The sequence below is a fragment of the Neodiprion virginianus genome, chromosome 6 (assembly GCF_021901495.1).
Source record: "Neodiprion virginianus isolate iyNeoVirg1 chromosome 6, iyNeoVirg1.1, whole genome shotgun sequence".
Taxonomy (NCBI): domain Eukaryota; kingdom Metazoa; phylum Arthropoda; class Insecta; order Hymenoptera; family Diprionidae; genus Neodiprion; species Neodiprion virginianus.
Genome location: NC_060882.1, coordinates 22,691,479 through 22,714,231, shown reverse-complemented (window position 1 = coordinate 22,714,231; position 22,753 = coordinate 22,691,479). Strand labels below are relative to the sequence as shown.

At 39.2% G+C, this 22,753-nt stretch overlaps 1 protein-coding gene across 1 annotated transcript in view; it reads right to left on the bottom strand.

Annotated features, from left to right (window-relative positions):
• LOC124306724 (protein fem-1 homolog CG6966) overlaps positions 1-17,148 on the bottom strand; it is a 29,562-nt gene extending 12,414 nt beyond the window's left edge. The window contains exon 1 of the mRNA XM_046767668.1: positions 16,378-17,148. Coding sequence (XP_046623624.1) covers positions 16,378-16,437 — 60 coding nt within the window. The 5' untranslated portion in view covers positions 16,438-17,148. The remainder of the gene's footprint in view (positions 1-16,377) is intronic.
• Positions 17,149-22,753: the final 5,605 nt, after the last annotated feature.

Sequence of the window (22,753 nt, the reverse complement as noted above, 5' to 3'; positions counted from 1 at the left end):
CGTAGATTCGCGACTGTGTAGAATCGGCAATCAAAGCCGCGGTGCGTTTGTAACCGGCAGTTGCCCCCGGAAGCTTGCCCTCGATTCACCCGTCGGCAAAGATATTCATTCACCACCGTCTATCCGTTCAGATTTATAACCGCACTGCTCATGTACCGTAAATTCGTCTACGTACGTGTAAGATACGCGGAGGTGGGAAAATCGGCGTTACAATACGGCACAAGCGTAAATACTTCGTACAAAAAAAGGGACATGGTACGTAGATACGTATACGTAGAACGAACGAACGACATACCGTTTGAAAAGTTTCGTTGGCGCGGAGACAATGTCAGATGCGAATGAGGTGCCTGGCGTGTAAAATAAGTCGATACGTGTACGAGCAGCGCGTATTAATCAACGATAATAAGCGTTGTTGTGCGAGGTACGTATGAGTCGGGAGCAGGGTGGACGCCTTTCGATACCTATGATACCGGAGCGATATCCGTACTGACAATGAATTCGACTCGATAGAGCGTTGTTAGACGCTCGACCGGAGCCATCGATCAGTTTACAATCTACGATTAAAATTCACAAACGACTTACCGCGTCAGGCCTACAAGGCGAGCAACTTGACTCAGTGAACAGAGTATAATGGGGCCGATAGAAAAAGATATATTGGGAGAAAGAGAAAAATTGAGGAAATAAATTTTTAATCACGCATATCGCGAAGCTTGCGCGTTTATCGGTGTCTCTGCGACGAGTGATACACACACAGGCACGCAAGTCAATGGTTCCATTATCATCCGCTTGCCGATCGTCCGTTGTTATTTATATATGTGAAAAATTTTCGTTTTTAGTTACAGTTATAGACGCGCGTCGAGTGTAATTGGCGTCGGCAAACATCGTTCCGTACCGGAGCATGCTGATGAACGACCGCAATCGGTCGGCAAGCATTCGTTGGCAGGGGATGGATACGAGTCGAGTGTCGAGGGCGATAATTCCTTTGGTCCAAGCCTGCGGATCGAATGCGGAAGAAGTGCAGTCGGCTTAAAACGCACGGACTCGCATTCGACGACTGAATTCTCTTTTAGCCGTATAAATACACACCGGCAGCATCGCCGTAGGCGTCAGCGGCGGCGGCTATGTAATCATCGTCGTTGTTATTACGTCGTTCTCGGGATCGTTCGAGTTCAAGGTGCCTCGAGGAGATGTTGAGTGTGACGAGGTGGTCTGACATAAGCGTAAAATCCATGGACCATGGATGGCGACCGATCCTTTCAAGCGTCGTTATGCCTACGTCACTGGTCACCGAATCGGCAAGGTGAGAGCTTGCGATTAATGGACCAGTTCCTTTATGCCCGCACGTCGCAGACCCGATAAGCAGCCTTTCTATCACGCTGTACGTAAAATGGTAAAAGAGTTTTGCGACGTGGGTTTTGTTACACTATCTCTGTATGTCCCTGATCTTTCTTTTCGGTCGTTCCGCAACGCGGGATCGACGGATCAATTATAAAGCGAGAAACGATCATTCGTTTATTTGAAAGTCCGCATGCAGCTGGTGTAACGTGTGTCTATTGCAAGTATACATAGCCACGCCACACGAGGCATTTAACATTTGCGAGCTCGTTGCAGGTCAGACAGACACTCGCGCTTTCTAGTCGCGACTCCTTTAAAATCGACTCTTACTTTACACACGACTTATATGTCAGGTGGAGTTCGTACAATATGGCTGCGAACGTGAGGAAATAATCTGATTTAATTTCATTCTTTTTTAATTTCTTCGATTACCTCTGTAACAACTGCAAAGTTGATTCGCGAGAAGGAATAAAAATTGCCGTAAGAACACGAGGCGGGGTGAAAATGTGTCTCGATTTCTTAATTCCTTTTATTTGATTCCAATTCTGTACCGCGGTGATATAATCATGGGTATAACGTACAGTGACAAAAATAAAACAAATAAAAGAATAAATAAAAATGGCAGTAGCAGATGTTTTGGTTGAGGGAAGAAGAGTCTGGCAATACGCGAAAGGGTGGATAAATATATTGTTTGTGTACAATTTTATTGCACGTTGAAAAAGTGAGTTTGAAATTACCCACTCCTTGAGCAGTGAAACTTTACGCAATGATCTTAGAAAGAAGAAAAAGAAAATGATGCACATGATGTTTGTTAAATGACCTGTTATCGAATATTGCTAAAGCAACGTACCGCGGTAGCATTAAAATCAATTATACTGTGGAGCTATTCGCCGCAGGATATAAACTCATGGTTTCAAAAAAATGTCAATTAAGTAAGTAACGATTGCAGTTTCCGACGGAAACAACAAATTGAAATATGTGTGCGTGCGTGTGTGTAATTGTTGTTGTTGTTATTATTATTATTATACTTACACGCTGGCGCAATTTTCCGTATATATAATATAAAGACTATGGATGGGATTTCGGAACGACGGTCATCGTCATTGGGCAACCAACTTGGGCCGGTTGTGGAAATTGATGTAGATTGATTTAAACGCGTGTTGGGAATATCTCGTATTACCCACGTAGTTTTGAGCCGGCCCGTGTGACGCAACGTAGTTTGGGCAATTCGTTGACAAAAGTAAGAGATGTAGGTTTACCTACGTCTCTTAAGCTGGAATAACCGCTTCATCAAAATTGAAAATGACCTATATGGGGATTTAAACCGAAATCAATTTTTAGCGAATTTTTATATCCCTGCGTTCTGTCATTTCTGTGTAGCGTCGTTGGCATGGGGGTGAGTTTCGGGTGTTGGGGGTTGAGCAACAATATCGGTGATACGACAGATTCACGTGATTCAGTGATTTATTGGTTGAAAACCGATGGTTTCCGGAGCAGGGGTTGATTCTTTCAGTTCGAAATGAGTGTATTGTTCGAGCAACTAATTAGCAACAAATTCTCATCATTTTTCCGTTAATATTCCTTCATCCGTTTGCCTGGCTTTGCCAACTTTTTTTAAACTTGACATCGCCCTTAATTTCGGCGAAATCACTGGAGCAACAAAATCAAAATTTGGGGAACAAATTAGCAACTAAAGAGCACTAAATCCCGATATAGGTCATTTTCGATTTTGACGAAGTGGTTATTCCAGCTTAAGAGACGCGGTTTACCTGCACGGGTACACATATGCCGCATGTATGGTAGTTGGGTACCTCACACCCGTTAAAACGCAATATGTATATTATACAGATTTTAGATCCATGTGTTGAAATGACAAGCGTGTCAATTTTTTCCTCGTCTTTGTTTTACTTACGTCATCCTGCACCTACGCGAAGGAAACTGCAGCGGTAAGTTATTATACTAATAACAGTATATCCCGATGGTATAGACATTCATACATTTGTTTGTCGAATTTTTTCAACCTGGTCTTTGTACGATACGCAGTTTGTATCATTCAGGCGTACTTGTACAGGCGCATAAACATAATCGTCGCGTTTATAAAACAAAGAGTCGAATTCGAATTATAAAACGAATCAGCAAATATTGTGTGTACGAAGTATAAAAGTTGACATTTTGTATTTTTGTTATTGACTGCACTCGTGCGTTTCGTCGCCTAATTCGTAGTTGATGCAGAAAACTCGATATATCGTTATAAATAGCGATGAATACTATTATCACGTCCAAAATTATATTGAAATGTGAAAAGGATTTGCTAAACGTATATAATTTAGAAACATTATCACTTTTTACAAGATACTACGGCTTCCACGTTCCAGTATAAACAACAAAAACAGTACAGATATATGTTGAGTTATAATCTCGCATGTTTGTCATTCGAAACTTGATGTTTTCGATTCGACAAAATTTTGAATGTGTATGTATGTATATATGTATAATGAATACGTATATCGTATATCTATTCCGTTAATCTTGAAATTATAATATCTTTCCGCATCTTTCTTTCTTTTTTCTCTTCTTTTCCAAACAAAAACCCGTTTACTGACTCGGAATGGCGATATCGATACTGTTTTGACAGTCATGATTTCCGTCTCACGTAACAAACGTGAGATTTTGCATTATTGTTTACCTAGCTTCAACTGCGGTACGTTGGAATTAATACAGTACGATTTCTTTGCCGCGCGTTACGAAGAACAACTCTCTTTACCACACCGTCTAATTAACGATGCGTATCAACCAAGCCTTGTAAATCCCGTAACTGCGAAACTCACGCAACACGTATCTTTTACACCGGTATTTCTTCCATAGAATCGCGTATAGCTTTCCACTGCGTATTTCCCTGCAAAGATCGTGCAGAAGCACCGTTTCGAGTTATCTACGTTGTCTTTTCTGTACCCGCGCAAAAATCTTGCCGGTTAAGGAAAGATAAAAAGAAAAGAAAAAAAAAACCGAATCCGCACTCCTTTTTGCGCGACCAGATAGCAATCTGACATCTCTTTCGGATAAAATATTTCGCATGTCTGCCAGGGGCGTGCACACGGTGTAGTTAATCTATCCAGTTTTTCACGTGCAGTAAAGTAAAAAAATAATAAAATAAAGATATTGCGTTCGTCTCTGTTCTGTAATACTTTACAGTGAACAGCTTTTGTTTTGTTTGTTTTTTTCATAAATAAATGTGTTGGCGGATTACATCAGCATGTTCAGACGGTAGTATAACATAAGAATAACCGAATGTTTCGAATGAATTAATTTGTTCAAACAAAGAAAGGCCATTGTAGTAATATGTATTGTATTAATTTGATTTAACGCCCCAAAGGCCAAATGAGGCGACAATTAGAATTGAACAAACAGTTTCATCCTCGTCATGTTCGAGTTCGTACAAAGAAATAATTATGCACACTGCAAGTCATTACCTCGATAAGAATTTCAAATGACATGCTTACGTTATATATGGTTATGTATGCACAACACCACAGGTGGCAAAATATACCCGAACTGCATAAAGTAATCGTATAACGGAGCAGTTTGCGGGTAATATACTTCAGCAGCTCTGCGAAAGTGCTCGGAATGAGGCTGATCAAAGTCAGCTGAGCTAACGAAAGTAGCGACGAGTGTTATCTCTACTGGCTATCGGGGCCGTTCTACTTTTCCTAATAATCTTATAGCATTCGCCTCAAACTACGTTGGGTTTAATCACACGAACTTTTTTTTCTCTCGCTCTTTTCATACGTACGTATAAATTATAATTTTAGAAACTACTTTACGTCTAATTGATAACAATCATTTTCTTTTGCGAATTACAATGATATTAACGAGCGCCTCGAAAAAGAAAAGTCATTGACGACGAATGTTAATTAATTTTTGCATGCAACTTTAGTCTGTCACGCTCTTTGAATACTCGCCTCTGTATATGCATCTGTAGGTATAATCATCTTTTTGCGGTGTAGAAATTTTTTACGAAAAATACCAAATGAGGCTATAATTTTACAAGAATTGTGGGAAAATTTTATATGAGAATGGTGATTGACGATAATATATGAAGCATTTTTTTTTGCATGACATTGTACATACCTTATGAGGAAAACCGCAAATCTTTCAGTACGAATATACCCACAACTTTTTTTTTTTTTTTTTACAAAATCTTATACACATACAATCAAACAAAATTGTCGTACGATAATCAGCAAGCGGATATTTAATTCGTACGCAACTTAACCAATAGCTAGCCTGCGATAATTTTTCATGAATTTTATTGCCATATATTGTAGGCGCTAATAATAATCCTGTACAAAGGTTCATCATCAAATGTGACACAAATAGCTCTCTACACATTATACGTAGGTACATAATATTATCGTACCAGCTACATATATGTTGATTAGTTTCCTTCTTATGTCCGTTCCATCCATTGCGGTAGTGATATTTTTCCATTAGTACAGAAAGTTTTGTCAACGATTTCGAGTAGATAAAGAAAGACTAGAAAAAAAAAAATCTAAAAGTCAAATATAGATGACACATCGATTGCACAGATGCTATTCGAACTTGACCGAGTTCCAATGCCTCTCCCAGCTCTCCCTCTCTCTTTCTCCTTAGCATTCTTTCTGTATATCGAAAATATATTACAGTGATTTGTCGAGTCGTCACACCCGCGGATATCCTTGAACCGGGTATAACAAGTAATGACACCGCGTTATCGCGTTCGTAATTTTGTTCGTCGAGGCGCAAAGCATGGCACAATAACTGTATTCATCATGATTTTAAAATTCTAAAGTGCCGTGTCACCCGACGCGACGCAACGTTCACCTGTATAGAACAGTACACACACCTAGAAGTTACATTTCTATCTATCTAGGTGCACGCGTAATAATACCGAGACAAGGACGGTTTTCGCACAAGGCTCTTACCGTTTCTTTGTCGCATCAGGGCATTGCCCCATTGCTGGGGGGCAAGGCAAGCCTGACTCAGAGTTTATTCCGCGGTATATATACGGGTAATATTAGAACGCCGAATTAAGCCGAGGAGGAATCCGGCGTGCTGGGTGGAGATTTGTCGCACGGCGACGATTGACCGACGTATAATGCGGAAAGTCGCACGAACTTATCGAGACTCTGAGAAAACTCGAAGAGGGTTGATTGGCGAATAATCGGCACTATTTTGATTAATTTTCGTATTACGAGATAGCCGTGTAACGGGTATAATATTTATCGGGTCGTTATGTTCGTTAAGCTACGAAGATCTTTATAGAAATAGACAAATAGAAAATACTGAAATTGTGATGAGTAATTTTTGAAAGATTTACAGGTGATCCGTTGAAAGACTTCTTCGTCTCGTCGTGTTGGCATCGTTAAATATTTAAATGTAACACGTAGCATCGATAGTAATTATGCGAAAGATACGAGAGCGGAAAAAATCGTTATACGGTAAATTTATAGAAAATAGAACTCTGAGCATTACGAAACATCGGAAATTTGAAAAGCTTAGGCGTCAAAGAAGCTAAACGCATTTTCTCCGGAAGCCGTTGATTATCTTCCTATTCAGCCACGAGGAACTTATAATCACTTATCGTTAGCTGCACTGAAATAAGATTTCACCCGAGCGGTAGCTGTGTCAGGGTAACTCGATCGAGTCTTTTCCTATTGGATAACGAGGACTCCTGATTTGATTTCGAACCGTACTCTTCGCCCGCCTCTGAAATCGTTCCGACTACCCTATCGATTTTCACAGCTATATAAGTTCGCGTGTAAGGTGAGTGTCCCAGTTACTGACCCTTTTTGGTCGTATCTGTTCGTTCCTTGGTTCTAAAATTACGAAAAAATAAATTTGCAGTGCCTAACCTTCTAGCAATTGGTTTGTATCATCGAGAAATTCACAATTTGTGCCGTCAATTTATAATTTTTGATAATAAAAGGTTCGACAATTGTATCTAAACGTGTCGATGATCGTTACGCTTAACATGTGTAATCTACTATTTTTTCCTCTTTCTTTTCTGTTGCTTCTCCTCAAGAATTCACCGCATTATATACGGACTAAATTCGAAGCAAATATATACATCACCGACACCGAGTTTTAGACGGCACAGCGCGTTCCGTTGGTTTTTTAAATTCATTACGTTTTTTTTTTACCCTACTTCATTATACACTCACACTCGCATGTCTCATGCGCATCCGAAGGTAAGTATTAATAGTAAACTCGGATATTGATTGCATAATCCAAGTATTTAATCCGAATACACACCGATTATCAGGGCAACGGCTATACTACATTAATCGAAAAAAAAACAATGGGTCGAAATAGTGTGGATAAGCTGAAAAAAAAAGATTAAATGAAATACCTATTCTATTCAATATAAGTGTGGCCTTGTCTTGTACGAATGTAAACACGTGTTACACATTCGTGAATAACGACAAATACAATTGCGAGTAAGAGAAGGGAATAAAATGCAGCATTCGTTTAAGTGCTACTTGAACAATTTATGACAAATATTAAAAAAAAAAAGAAAAAAAAAATTGTAAGACCTGGAGAAGGTAGGAAAATATTGAGAGGTCGCTACCGATTGTCGAAATATTTTTCATTAATTTTTACGTGTACACCTTACGGACTTGTATACTTATATTAGTTTATTTATTTGCATCGTGGTCCAATTAATCATTTACCAATCAACGGCAGACCGCGCCTAACAATTCCGCAATTGTCCGTTCTCGTCTTTTATCCGAAAGATTAATCGTCTCGGAGAAATATGGATAACAATTTTTGTAAACGAGAAAGGAGTACCACCTTAATGTCCCTATTTCATTTTCTGTGCTGATTTTTACCAAAAACTTTTTCGAGTAGCATCTTAAAAAGAAGTGAAACAACGAGTCACCCTAGTGTTTGTAGACAATGAAATTTGTACCGAATCATTGTGCCACTGTTTCACAACAGTACACAATTGCATACGTACGTAGATGTGTATAAAAGGACTCTTGCGCGTCAAAGGTATACGTACAATGCGGCACACGGCCTATAAATTTACACGATTTACAATTTATTCAAAGTTTTTCTTTATCCTATCACCGTTTCAGATTATATTTACATATAATACGCATATAAAACAAAATATTACACAGGAATGTATAAGAGTATTCGCACCGTTTCAGGGATCGTTGAAATTAAAGGTTACTTAATGCCAATTGTCAAACTACGTTACATGTACCATGTAACGGCATAGAAGTGGGGATACGGCGATGTTTTATTTTTGTAAATGGGCCGAGGCAGCGGCGGCTATGCCGCTACCAACAGAAATCGATGCTGCCGAGTTAACCCGAATTCGAAATACATACATACATTAATACGCAAGCGTTGGTCAAGGATTTTATTCGCCTAGAAATCGCTGTTTCCCTCATCGAATTGACTACGCGTAGGTTACGTATACAGTATGTATTATCACGCGTAACCTGTATCAAGTATTCGTCGTATGAATTTTCAGTTATCGAGGTTTGCCTTTTCTCTCTCTTTCTTTTTTGTTAATTTTATTTCTCCTCGTTCTGTAATTCATTGAAAGAATTTGAAACGCAAATGCCGCAGCCTTTGAAACTTACTGTAATCGTATAAAGCCACAATACTAAAAACCCGATAATCAGCTGTAATCAAGGCATGATGGCGGTGGATATTCGCCTGTACGTATAGATACCAACTCTCTTGTACCCTTGAACTATATATGCGAAAAATCAATTGTTCATTTATTCTTTTTTCTTTCTGTCTTCTTATTTTCGTAACGGGAAAATTCATTCGAATGAAATTGAGAAAGAGAACGGAGAAAAAACAGCCAAGCTATGTACAAAGAAAAAGAGCAAAAACGATTTAAGCAACTCGCGCGAACGCCGCGCTCTGCTCTGATCTTACGCAATGGATTCGAGCGAGCCTGCAGCGAGTCTGGATCACCCGCAATTCGTATTGCCCAATGAAAATTTCACTTTTAAGTTACAGTCTCGACGCTGGTACACATGCTTGGACCCCTTTTTATCCGATCGAGCGGAAAATTAAAGTAAAGACATAAAAATAGAACACAATATTTTCTCGTTGATTTTGACCTGGCGATATTCCATTAACAATTTATTGTAATAGACAATGAGTAATCGAATATTTAGCCACAATTTTGCGTAGGAAATTGATGTTATCTAAAAGTCACACGATGCGTGGAATAAAGCTACGAAAATTATGTTTGTGGTTTTACAGTATATTCATTGCAAGTTTTTGGATAATTCAGCATTTGGAATTCAAATCAAAGTATCAAAGGTTTCTCGGCCTTTTCGGCACATCCCGTATGTACATGCACAGAATTGGATTTAAGTCTAAACGAATTCCAAACAGTGTCTGAATTATTTACGATTTTTAGCTTGATCGGAAACGGTCTCGAAATCAATTTGATAAATGAAAAGCGTTTTAGAGCCCGCCGCACTGCATTTTATTTATCTACTTTTTTATTTTTTTTCCGCGATTGTTATCAAACGTATGAATGACGTACGTTACGTTATAACGTTTATATCGTATATGAACATTTTGTGCAAAACAAATATATTGTGTATAACCTTTTCATGTGATAAGAATACCATCAAATACATTTATCTGCTGAAAATATTTCGTTTCTCGGTCAATCCACATTTTGTCCCTTCTATTCCGATTAAATAATATTAATCAAACGATAGTTTTCTTCTTTCTTACTCGAAGATTGAGAATTTTTTCTTTCGAATTTAAAATTGATTTCAGCACCCTTTCCGATCAATCCAAAAATCTCAAGTAATTCCGACACTGTTTTTTCATCATTATTTATCGATTCCAGGGGTGAAATGTATATGTTGGAAATTATCGATCATATCACCCTATATATATATACATGTGTGTGTGTGTGTGTGTGCGTGCGTGTGTGTGTAGAAGTTGCAGATTTTCTAGCAACTATATATATATATATATATATATATCTGTTGTCAGAGAATTGGCGGAGTAAAACAATGGGTGAAAAACAAATAATAATAAAAAAAAAAATAAAATACCGCGACAAAAAGCTGTCGAGTACTCACGCGTGACGGATATAGGGAACTAACGTTATGACAATGTTGTGCGGTATATAAACGTATAAGCGAATGATTCAACGAGTCGTATAATCGCGGCAAATTAAACTTAATCGACGCCTCGCGTTTGTACCCACGTATAACATCGTTCAATGAAAGTCACACTTTGTAACACGGGTATACATATAGTATCTATATGCATATATATATTGTTACACAGGGTGAAATCACCCGTTTTGCCCCCTCTTTAATGATCTAGTAGTCAGCATAGATAAAAGACGTTTATAAACCTCTTATGTCTTTCAAAAGGATAAGGTTGCTGCGTCAACCAACATTATTGCAAAAACAGTCTTGTTTCAGACTTTAAACGAGAAACACATATCTTGCATTGAAGCATTTATCACAACATTTTATTCACGCTCTTGATTTCTTTTGACTTGATAATTAAACTCGCGGATCCATATTTATTTTCCGTAACGTCAAAGTACGTTACAATATATATACATATATTACTTTATAGAACCGACACCGAGTCATCGATTTATATTAATTAATTGTACGCAAGAAACGTCGCACTGCAGCTTACAATTGTCAATGTTTGCAATAAACTTTCACGTGTCAATGTAGAGTTTTGTCCACACGTGTGTAACGTGAATATTCCTTCATTCCCGTTCGTATCGATTCATACTGTGAATTTGAGCCGCGGCTGAACTTTGCGTCACGATCTGAATTAACGGAGCTAGAAACGTGACGGCGCTTGTTTCTAGGTCAGGTTTAATCGGCCCAGTTCCGCGGCATCGCTCGGACAACGAGATTATACGCTCAGAATTTTGTTTCTATAAATTACGAGTGAATTGCCGCATTGCAGTTTCGACGGCCTCTTGGCTCCTTATGGCAATAAATTTTCAATATTCTCTACCAAACAGTAGTTTTAACCGTAACCGAAAAATGTACAATAGTTCTGGGCATAGAACGTAAAAATCGATTTTTTACAGTTATGAACAGAAAATCCCTATACAAACATGAAAGAATATATATATATATATTTTTTTATATATATCTTGATAATTTATTATGTTGGTACAACAGTGAATCGATGTTAAAGCCTTATACATTTGAAAAAAGAAGAAAAAATAAAATAAATAAAGAAGTTTAATGTTGAAATATGTAACCATCAAACGAGGTATTGACAATGATAATCGTATATTAATATTTTCTTGTAATTTCAATTATATTTCAAAGTGATCGCTCATTCCCGGAGCGCCGCAGGCAGTCGTAACAATTCGAAATCCTCTCTCTATTTAAACAAAGGTTAAAAGGCCCAGTGCTGTAACACAAACGATACGTGTAAGCAGACTCGCGGTGTTTAGACTTACACGCGTGTTTGTACGGCGGGACCTTGAGCTATGAAAGGCATAATCGACGAAGCCTACCAACTCACAATTAGAAACACACCGATAATAGATTGGTGCGCGTCAATTTCGTCCCTGTGTGTAGAAAAACGCGTATGACTGCCTGCCTACCTCTGCGTAAAACGCGTAACCGTCAAATCATTTTAAGATTCGTTATACAAAAATGGAAGAGGAGAAAGAATAACAAATGGAAAACGAAGGTCAAAGCGCGAAAGTTTTTTTTACAGTCATAAAATGTAACCGACAAACGACTAATTTTCTTGTTTATTGTTTTCTTCGTTGACATTTCTAATTTTCTTTCCTTTTTTTCCTACTATTAGGAAAACGTTAAAGATTACACAATTCTTTCACCGGCCGCTTTAGTTATAATGTTATCTTTTTAATTCAAGCATATTCGTAACAAATTTAGTTAATAGACAATATAGAAACAAGTAGTTCTACACGATTTTAAAATTAAGATTTTCTGAATACATTAGTTAGAAGAATAACACGTTTCGCACACCATGCTGTAGCATTTCAATCAGACATCGTCGTTATATCTGCAAAGTAATGTCTGGCGTTGCAAAGTAGTTCGTATTGGAAAAACATTGCATCTATTCCTACGATAATTTTGTAATTAACGTTTCGTTTTACTGCAAATAAAATCGATATCTTTGGTCAAACAACCTGCAATAATGTTATGAAACAGCACTGTAAAACCTATCCTCGATAAGTTCTTACATGTCTGCGATTTGCGATAATTACGATAACACGGGAAGAGGAAAAAAGTTCTTTTGCGCAGAAATATGCTAGGAGTGATTTGAATTCTTTCCGGTCGGTCAGGATAGTTTGTATACTACAGGTATATGTGTACTGTACGTACATTTAACGAACACAGTGCGGATACTAATATTCCAATATTACAACGAGACTCACTAATGATTCACGGAAAAATATTTATCCAATGCAAACTGCTCACCGAAAAACCTCATAAATATATTTTATTTGTACAAACATAGGAAGTCATAGAGGTATAAATTCGAATATCAAATACGTTATAATACTCGTAATAGAAAAATGTATACTTCTTTACTTTAAACGTGCTTGTGACTCTACGGTGGTTGGCATAAATTATAACACGGAATATTACATAAACATACATTATACATAAAATCCGTGCCGCGGCGGTACAAATTATAAGAATATACGTGACCGGATGGCGATCTTACTTGACATAAATTGAAATATGTAACTAATTAGCAAACAATGACGATTAATTATTCGCAATAAATGAAAGTGTGAAATCAACGTCGAAAGTGCGGCATATTGCCGATTATAAGGTCGGTTTTTACGAAGGGGTTTCTTTTGTAGTAGGTAGGTCGTTTTGATATTACGCCTTTGTACCTTATGTTATTACATGAACATTGTTCACTGTTGATTGCCTGTAAATTTTCTACATGTGATCGCATGTTTCCTTATTTGGTATACAAAAAATTTACCCGTTTATTACAAAATAATATTATTCGCTACCCGCGAACGGCGGCGCGTGTCTCAAAGTGGGAACGAAACGCGGATCTGCGAAGAATGATCTATTTCTGTTTCTCTAAACTGACGTTATAATAAGGCGGGAATAAATGAAGATATTTTCAGAAATGCGCAGGCAACGAGAGGAGCTTGCGCAACCGTATAATATCTTATATATACATGTGTATATATGTATATACACACACACACATATCGACTTCAGTGGCTGCCAAAGTACTCGCGTAAATACTAACCAGTGTACGGATGTAAAAGTTATAAATTTCAACGTTATTTCAGGGAAAAAGCAGGCGATTAAAATTTTCCAACTATAAATGTCAACCTGTCTCTCTTCCTCAAAGAGATGGAAACTTTTTGATTAATAAAGAACTAAATTTGACTTGAAAGAGGATTCCGGGTATTTGATGCGAATATTTCATTATTCTATAGAAGTTTTTCAATCGATCCAACCAATCGACGACGCATATTCTCCATTCGCCGATTATCATCGATATATTTAATGCGAAATAAAAATTACGTCTAACGGTGAATGAGTTCCAGACTCGTTATTTCAAATCTTTCCCTGCGCTTACAACGGTTCTCATGTCTATAACAATATATATATACAAATAAAAAATATGCCTGAGGGGTTAAAAAAAAATCACGACAAAGTTAAGGTAAAGATTATTCAACACCTCCCTATTTCCAACGATACCTGTTTCGACACTTCCGCGAGTTGGAAAGAAAAGAAGTACCAAGTAAGAACTGCAACACGATCTTTTTCCCTTTACTCTATCTACGCAACGCTCATACACTTGTCTTCTACGAATAACTCAATTTATCCGCGTGTACATAGAATTTAGGAATAATATGTGATACCTTTCTTGAAAAAGTGTCGCATGTCTGACGTATGCACGTATTAAGCGCATGATAAATCGTTCTCCAGACGCTAATTGAAGAATGATCGGCCAGGTGTATAATATACGTGTACTACGAACATTGATTCCCACTTACGTACGTAGCCAAGTTCAAATAGAAATGCAAAACGTATATGAAGGGATTGAAAATGAATTAGGAATAAACGGAAGGCCAGCTCGTATTTGCGCAGACGCGGAACGACCGGTGACCGTGGTTCACAATCTGGCTCTCACTCAGAGCAGACGGCCAGAAGCGTCTTTCCGTGGGTTTCTTCGGGTTAAAACCAATGACCGTGTCCGAGTCTCTTTTTACGCCTGTGAATAGCTGCTCTGCAGGCTCTTCACGACGCCTATGCACAAACGCCTGCTTGCCTCTACTATACATCAATTCCTAAATATAACTAACTACCGTTTGCTGCTTTGGCCTCGGATAAGAGCTTTGAATAAATGCATGCCGAAAAGAGGGGCTATTTTTTTTGTTACATGTTTTTTTTCTACCAATAATCGAGAACATTGCATGCGCAAGTCGCGGTTAGTCATTAAGTGGGTCAAACTGTGTATCTTATTTTTGGGAACGAGTCTGTTCGGTTATTATTTACTGACTCGAGAGTGAAAATTGAAGTAATTCAAATATAATAATCTAAACGTTATCGAGTAGGTAGGTGTACACGTGTACCGAAACTCTTGAGTAATACCGTTGCAAGTAGCAACCTTGTGTACTGAAAAATGATTCCACTCAAGCTGATTATCATAATATACTTGAAATATTTGCAAGTTAGCGTAAACAATTTGAACGGGAATATTTTCAGAAAGCGAAATCCAAAAAAAAAAAAAAAGAGGCGAACCTCGGTCTGCTGCCAGATTCCGATTTCGAATGGTAACTGTAAACGATTTAAACGGTTTTCCAATAGAACAAGAAATTGAAATCCAATTGTAATATTAATTTCAACGTAGAAATATTCGACGAGTATGTTTACACACGAAGATCGTGTCTTGCCAATGAATTCGCAGGGATAATTTTGTAACTCGCGACATTATGCACATACATGTATAAACATAGCGGGCGTTGAAGCGATACGTTAATTCATCACTCATCGAATACTAATTGTAACCCACGTCACATCCTGTAGCGATGCTAACGTTTGCTCGTGCGTCTAAATACACGCGCATGCGTACAAGGTGCATGATATGTATGATATACTTTATTCTTCAGGGCCATATTTCAACTTATAGCCGTCTGTAACCATATATACACATGCTGCACAGCTATAACTGAAAGATAAACACAAAACTAATCTCTGTTTTGATACCTGTGGAGGGGGAGGGGGGGGAGGGGGGGGGGGCACGATTAAAATCTCGGAGATGTAAGACGACACGTGCGGTGAAAAATTCAATCCCGAACGAATAACAATCTTTGTTAGGTATGTGATAAATATTATGTTTCAAGTTTATTTCTGTCGACATTTGTGATAAATACTTTTGAAAAATTGGCGCTCGATGGCCTTATTCGAATAATGTTTAAATTTCAAACTCTTTGTAACGAGTATCAAGTACATGCGATACATGCGAAGATTTTCGTTGAATGAAATATTTTTGAAACCTGTGTTAATCGATGAGGAACAGTTATCGTAAATCTGCCGCAGCTGACTTTAAAGAGTTATTTTTAAATTTACACAGTTGACGCGTATCGTTCGCAAGCGAATATTATGTATTACGTATGTGCCGCAAAAGTGGGTTTATTTGACGTTACTTATCGTTTCCCCCGGGTTGGAAAGGAGGCTAATTGTAAATTAAACATTTCGCGTTAATAATAAAAGTATCGCCAAGTTCTGAAGCCCTCGAATAGAGGGGGGAGAGGAGAAGGAGGAGGAGGAGGAGGAGGAGGAAGAGGAGAAGGAGGGAGGTAAATGCTTTGAGCGATAATAATATCGAGTTTCAAGAAAAACAAAACAGTTATATCACCGAGTGTCCGTGAGGTTTTCGAATTGGTTACGAAAGTGATCGAAGCTAATTCGTAGGTTGAAACGATAAAAATAGAACGAAAAGAATGAGAATAAGAAGAAGGTTGAAATAGTAAAGAGCAAATAAAAACGTGAACCGCATTCCTACCTTCAGACGTTTGAGCTTTCCGTCTCTCGCTGCGTGATACACCAGGCTTTTAAAATCCATATTTTCATGCTACGTTCCTCGGACAGCCGCACTCTCTACCAACCGACCCCTTTTCTTCTTCTATCAGCTGGTTTATGCTGTTCTTTGTCCCGATGACTCAGCCGGCGAGTCTTCCTCTCGTTGCTTCTCCTTTTTTCCTCTTCTCTCTCTCTCTCTCTCTCTATCCCCGTTATTTTCTTTTCAACCGCTCTCTCAGCCCGGCTAAGGAGCTGGGTAAAACACCAGAGGTCCGGTTAAATGAGCGTGGGACGAAAGCTCTCCTCGCCTTTCTGCGATTCGGTCGTTACAACAACAGGCGGTACGTAAAACACCCCGCGGCAATCGAATCGTTACGGGTGAAAAAGGTTCCCCGCTATCGCAACGTTGCAGGTAGAAAACGCGCTAGCGATGCGTCTCGAGCGTCTTGTGATTTTTAAATTTATATGCTTTTAGTTTTCCTTTCTTCTTAACACACACACGCGCGCCTTTCTCGCGATATTCCGAAATCCCCCCCCGTCCGACCTTGATTTTCCTTCACAACCGACACTTCTTAATATCTACTATTTGTACAAGGCCTGTTTTATTTTTCTCTTTTCTTGTTTGTAACACGCCGAAAGTCTTACACCATCGAGAGCGACAAAGCGGTCGGGGTACGGGAAAAACCGCTGCTTCAACTCCGACTTGCCGTAAGCACTGAGCGACTACTAACAGCGGTAACAGCTCCCAGCATCGATCTCAGCTCGTCCTATCGCGATCTTCGTCCCTCTACCTACTCCCCTTACCCCCCACCACCTTGCCCACCGCCGACGGCCAAGCCGACGCGAGTCAGAGAGAGACGACGCGATCCCCCCTCCCTCTTTTTTTTTCATCTCTCGCAGTCACGTATTTCTTGTATATCTGTGAATCGGTCCGGACCGAGAATGAAAATTCCCTATCGTCTGTCATCTGTTTTACTTCACCTTCATAGGTCAAGCTCGCAATTTAACGGAGGTAACTACGTAGTTTTTCGTCAACGGTTTAAAAAAAAAAACACCAGTCGCCCGTTGAAAAATATGGACGCGAGTAGGTGTCATGCGTGTTGAGCAAGAGGCTGCTTCTTCGATCCCGTCAGTGGTGGAGGTTCATATGTATGCCGTAGGTCACAGCACCGTACCGTCGGTCGTTGCGTCGGTAGCGTAAATCTCTGTAAAACGCGCTTAGCAAATGCTGTTCAACCGTGTTACCAGATGAAGCAAGCCTTTCTTTTTACATCTCACACTGTGGCGCGATTTTATTGCCGGTGATAAATCGGCGATGAGGAATAACACGAACGTCTATCCCATCAAGCAAAACCGCGATATTCGTTGACCCTTTCTTCGAAACTCCGATTTATCAATTATCCCAATAGGAAAAAAACTTTGTAAAGTACGGTTTTTTATTTTATTTTTTTTTTTTGTTGCCGCGCTTGTAAGGTGCGTACGATTGAGATGAAAATTGAAGAAGCAAACCAATTCATAACTTGCCGTAACACACAGACGACGGACGAATCGCGTCTTCGAATTTTTTGTACAATAGTAAGTTCGTGCGCGGTAACTTCAACTCATTCGGAGGTGTATAATTTTATCGCTTCTTTTTACGTTGTAAGGAAACATTGATGACTGCACGTACCTTCGATGAACCGTTGTATCGACCTACCGACGAATTTTCTGTATTCAGATAGGTAGGTACTTCATGTACTTGGGTATAATTTTTTTGACATATATTATTACGACAACGTCGGTCCTTTATATGTTGAACGCGTGGTAAACGTCAGTTCCTGATACGCGTTCAGTAAATTGGTAAAATCGTGATTCCTCTTCCGTTAATATCGGTGTAGAAATTTGATGTACGTACGTGTGTGTATATATCGAGTTAAAAGAGACTCGCCGCTCTGCGCATTACAAATATCATGTATGAAGAGTAAATAAAAATCCGCCACACGTCAAAACCGCACGAAAAAAACATCACGTAGAGAAAAAAGCAACGTGGCAACGAATATTATACACCTAATAAGACCGCAGTCATTTATCATGCGATCGTCGCTGGCCATTTGTCTGTAGTACAAGAGTCCAGGAAATCTCAGCAACGACTCGATTTCATCTTATTGTTTTTATTATTATTATTTTTGTGGTTGTTGTTTTTGATGTTATTATTATTATTATTATACAATCTCGCAATCTTTCTCGCAGCTCGGCACCGTCAAAACGTATTTGTGTATTACTTCATAAAAAGCCGCGACCGGCATCTCGTGAATCCTTCAGAGACTGTGGACGGGGTAAGCAAAAGGGTGCAGTAAAGTGCTGCAGTGTGCGTATTGCCTATAAAGTATATCGCATCTACAGATATCACGTACAATACACCTTAATTCCACAACGTCGGCTGATCTTGACTCAGGATTGAATCAAACCTGATCCCATTCGGCATGGATGCGTTATTGCGGTGTGCTTGTACGTACAACGGTGTGATGTTGCACGGTGGCGATGAGATTATTACCGCAAACATCGTAAAAAAGAATGGGTACAGCATGTATACCGATACTCCCATTATTCGCGATGCAGAACAGCAGCGTACGGGAATGTGAAAAAAGCTGTACGTGTATCAGCGTATAACGTATCGGTACCTACGTAAAAATGCACATTGCTGTAACAACGGTAAAGATACTATCTACCACCGTTACTGTTAACAATAACAGCAACAAAAAAAAAAACAACATGAACAATAACAATAGTTACAGAAGAAAAGTAATTTACGAGGAGAAAATAACACGTTCGGTTTGAACGAGGTATTTCTCGCTGCTTATAGATGAGTGGGTCGGGCGATACGTTTTTTTGCGAGCGTGGATCCGGAAGCAAGTGTATTTACTGAGCGTGTAGGCGTGCTATAAACACATATATAATATAGGTATATACGACTCACAACGATGCCAGTCAGATGCCGTAGGGGAACGCGAGGCACACAATGGAACCTCTGAAAAATTTTGACAAAATAGAAAAGAATTTTTTTTAATATCGAGATATTATTAGATGCTGGTGTAATGTGTGTTTAATTAAAGTTTGCAACATTCTTTCAGTTCGGAAAATTTTTTGTTTTTCAAGATATTTTGAAAATAATGTTTTAGATAAAAGCCATTTGCTCCGGAATATAAATTTATTTGGTCATACATATCGATAGATAATCAGTCGTTCGTTCAATGCAGGTAGAATTAAAGGATGCAGGCATTGAAATAAAAAAAAATTGAAACATTTTTTAAATCATTTTTTGGAGGGAGTCCGTCATTCAGTAGAATTCTTTCAATTTTTTTTTTTTAATCAAGCAACGCAATATAATGATAAATTCGTTCGACATAGATCGAAGCAAATTGTGACCCGGTGCTCGAAAGGAACAAAAAATAATTGTCGGCTCAGGGGATTCGTCGTGCCCTATGTTCCCCTATAAGTTTAGTTATCAGGATGCGGGAAAACGGTCTGATATTACGCATTCCGGACGACGATGCAAGCGCTTCGAAATCCATACCGCGCGTCGAATTGCACTTCATGCGTACATATATACGTAATACAGGTATACATTTGTGCGCTGAAACTGTGCACTCGGTTCGCCAATCGTAACTGTGTAGAAAGAAACGATAATTGATGAAGCCTGGCCGAATTATGCGACTGCTACATGGGGCGGGAAGAGAGATGAAAGGAGCGTTATATAGCGTATCTCTTACGGATCTGGATTTGGAGGATACGGGGGGACGCGAAGGCGGAGGATGAGAATAGCTGTTTAAGTATACCTGTTCATGTGTGCGTTGAGATTGGTACAGAGATGCGGAGGAGGGCGGCTATTGGGATGCGAAAGAAAGAGGTATATCCTATTCGGGACGCGCAGAGTAAGAAATTTCTGCCGGTGGGTGAACAGAGGAGGGACGAAGAGGCAGATACACGCGGATAGAGTCGAGTACAGTCGACGAGTTGGTCGGCGGTAATGGCACGACTCGACTCGACTCGACTCGACTCGACGACTTACAAAGAAAAAGAAGGATAGGGCGAGGGAAAAAATACGAAAACGGAAAGAAGGGTAAAAGAAAGACGAAAGCAGCTACACACAGAAGTCGTTACGACGTTTTAACCAGCGACCCGCATGCACGGTGAATACATTCTAACGCGAGAAATCAGCCTGCACTTGCATCGTAGCCACTAACTCCGCAACATTTCTTTTCGCCGAGGGAAACGGCGAACGTTCTTTTCTTAAATTATGTTATGCGACGCGGCTCGGAGACCGCGACGATTGTGTTTCGGTGCACTTTGCTGGGAAAAAAAGCTGTCCCCTTGTTAATGGGAATTGGCCGGGCAGCTAGCCGCCAGAGATTTCGGAGCTGTCTTAAAAGATTATTATGTTTATTTACGTGCATGCGTATATTTTTCTGAATGAATTTTGAAGAACTTACTATTGCGATTTCGTACAATTCATGCCATTTCTTTACTTCTGCGTCAAATGAAAAAGCGTTGGAATGTTTTTATTAAGAATTGCGTGTATAACGGGGCTGTTAAGCCCTTTTTCGCATTTCAAATACACAGACGTCGATATTTGGAGATGTATGCGTCAACGTTGAAATCGACTAGGGCACCCCCCTTAAAAGATTACCAAGTATAGACTGTATTATTTTTATCAACGAACCTTTATACGGAAGTATTAATTTCATCCAGGATAAATAACAACCGCGGAAAAATGTTGCGTACCTGTATTATTAAAAAAAGTAAAAATAGTTTAGTTCGATGTATCCCGCTACCTTACGCGACGAGCATTACATACATGCAAACAGTGTAACGTAGGCTGTCGGGTAGGTAAATGCACACGGTCAATTACTCGATATTTGACATTCGCATGGAAATTTGAAATACGCTGCTACTGCTTTTGCTGCTCCCGCTGCTGCATCATCGGATAGCGTTTTAAATTATTAATTTCAACCCCCTTCCCCGGTGTATGCGCGTTCGTCATTTCACCTGCTGCAGCGTATATCGGTACATTGTACGCACGCATACGTGCAACGTGTACATCAGCTATATTCCGCGAAGCTTGGGTGTGTGGATATTTTACACTGTGTAGATCACACGTGGCCATCGATCTAATCGTAAACTTGTATAACATAGGAAAAGGATTGAGTTTCGAGCATGAAAAAAAAAAATTGAGAATAAGATATATTGCCGTACGCTTATTGTATCATTTCTGTTTAAATGACTGAGTACGTTTATAACGTATTAGGTATAATGTGTTTAACATGTTCTATCGCACAATGTCACGTTTTAGAAAATCCATTTTCGAGTGCGGAACAAATATCCTGCCGGCACTTGATCTTTGGCAAACCCCTTCTTGAATAAGCTGTGTAAACGGAAAATAAAAAAAAAAAAAAATAAAAATGACGTATACTTGCATATAGAAAACTGTCTGAAAGATGAAGAGAAAGGGAATGGAACACAGTTTATCTTCGGCTCGATGAATAAGATTTGTACGCATACGTATATATAATATATACACGTTTAGCCAAGAGTAGATAAGTCGCAACCGACGTCCTTCCCCTCGATTCTTCCCGGTTGAACGGAAAGTACACACGCTTTACTGAAACGCCGTGGTGCCGTGTCGGAGTCGATAAACATAAAAAAAATAAAGTAAATAATTAAAAATATACAGGCATGTACATATAACTGTGCATTCACTCTAAGCATTGGTATAAAGCCACAGTACTAGGGCATGATCGGTATTTTCCTACAAAAATTACCGGGTTTAACTACCTCTGAGTTACATACCACTCTAAGGTATTTATACAATAACTAATTGATATTAAAAAGTTTTCTACAGCTTACTTGTGCAACAAATGTACACATAATATTATCCGTATCGAACGTATCGTCAACTTGTTATTTCGTTACGTGTGACTTGTTTGTGAATCATAATTTTAATGACTTGTGTCTATATATACAGGGTCATTCATTTGTTGCTGAACACCAGCGATATGCCAATTTGGAAGCGGATAGAGATTCGTGGTAGTTTATATCGTAAGCGCGTCCCAGGATTGGCTGGCGCAGTTGTCACGTGGTTCGAAACAGAGCCGCACCACACTTCGACCGTTGAATTCCCTAGCCCGGCTGTCATTGTCGCAATATTATCTAGGGAATTCAACGATCAAAGTATGGTGCGGCTCTGTTTCGAACCACGTGACAACTGCGCCAGCCAATCCTGGGACGCGCTTACGATATAAACTACCACGAATCTCTATCCGTTTCTACACTGTCATATCGCTGGTGTTCAGCAACGGATGAATGACCCTGTATACATGTAT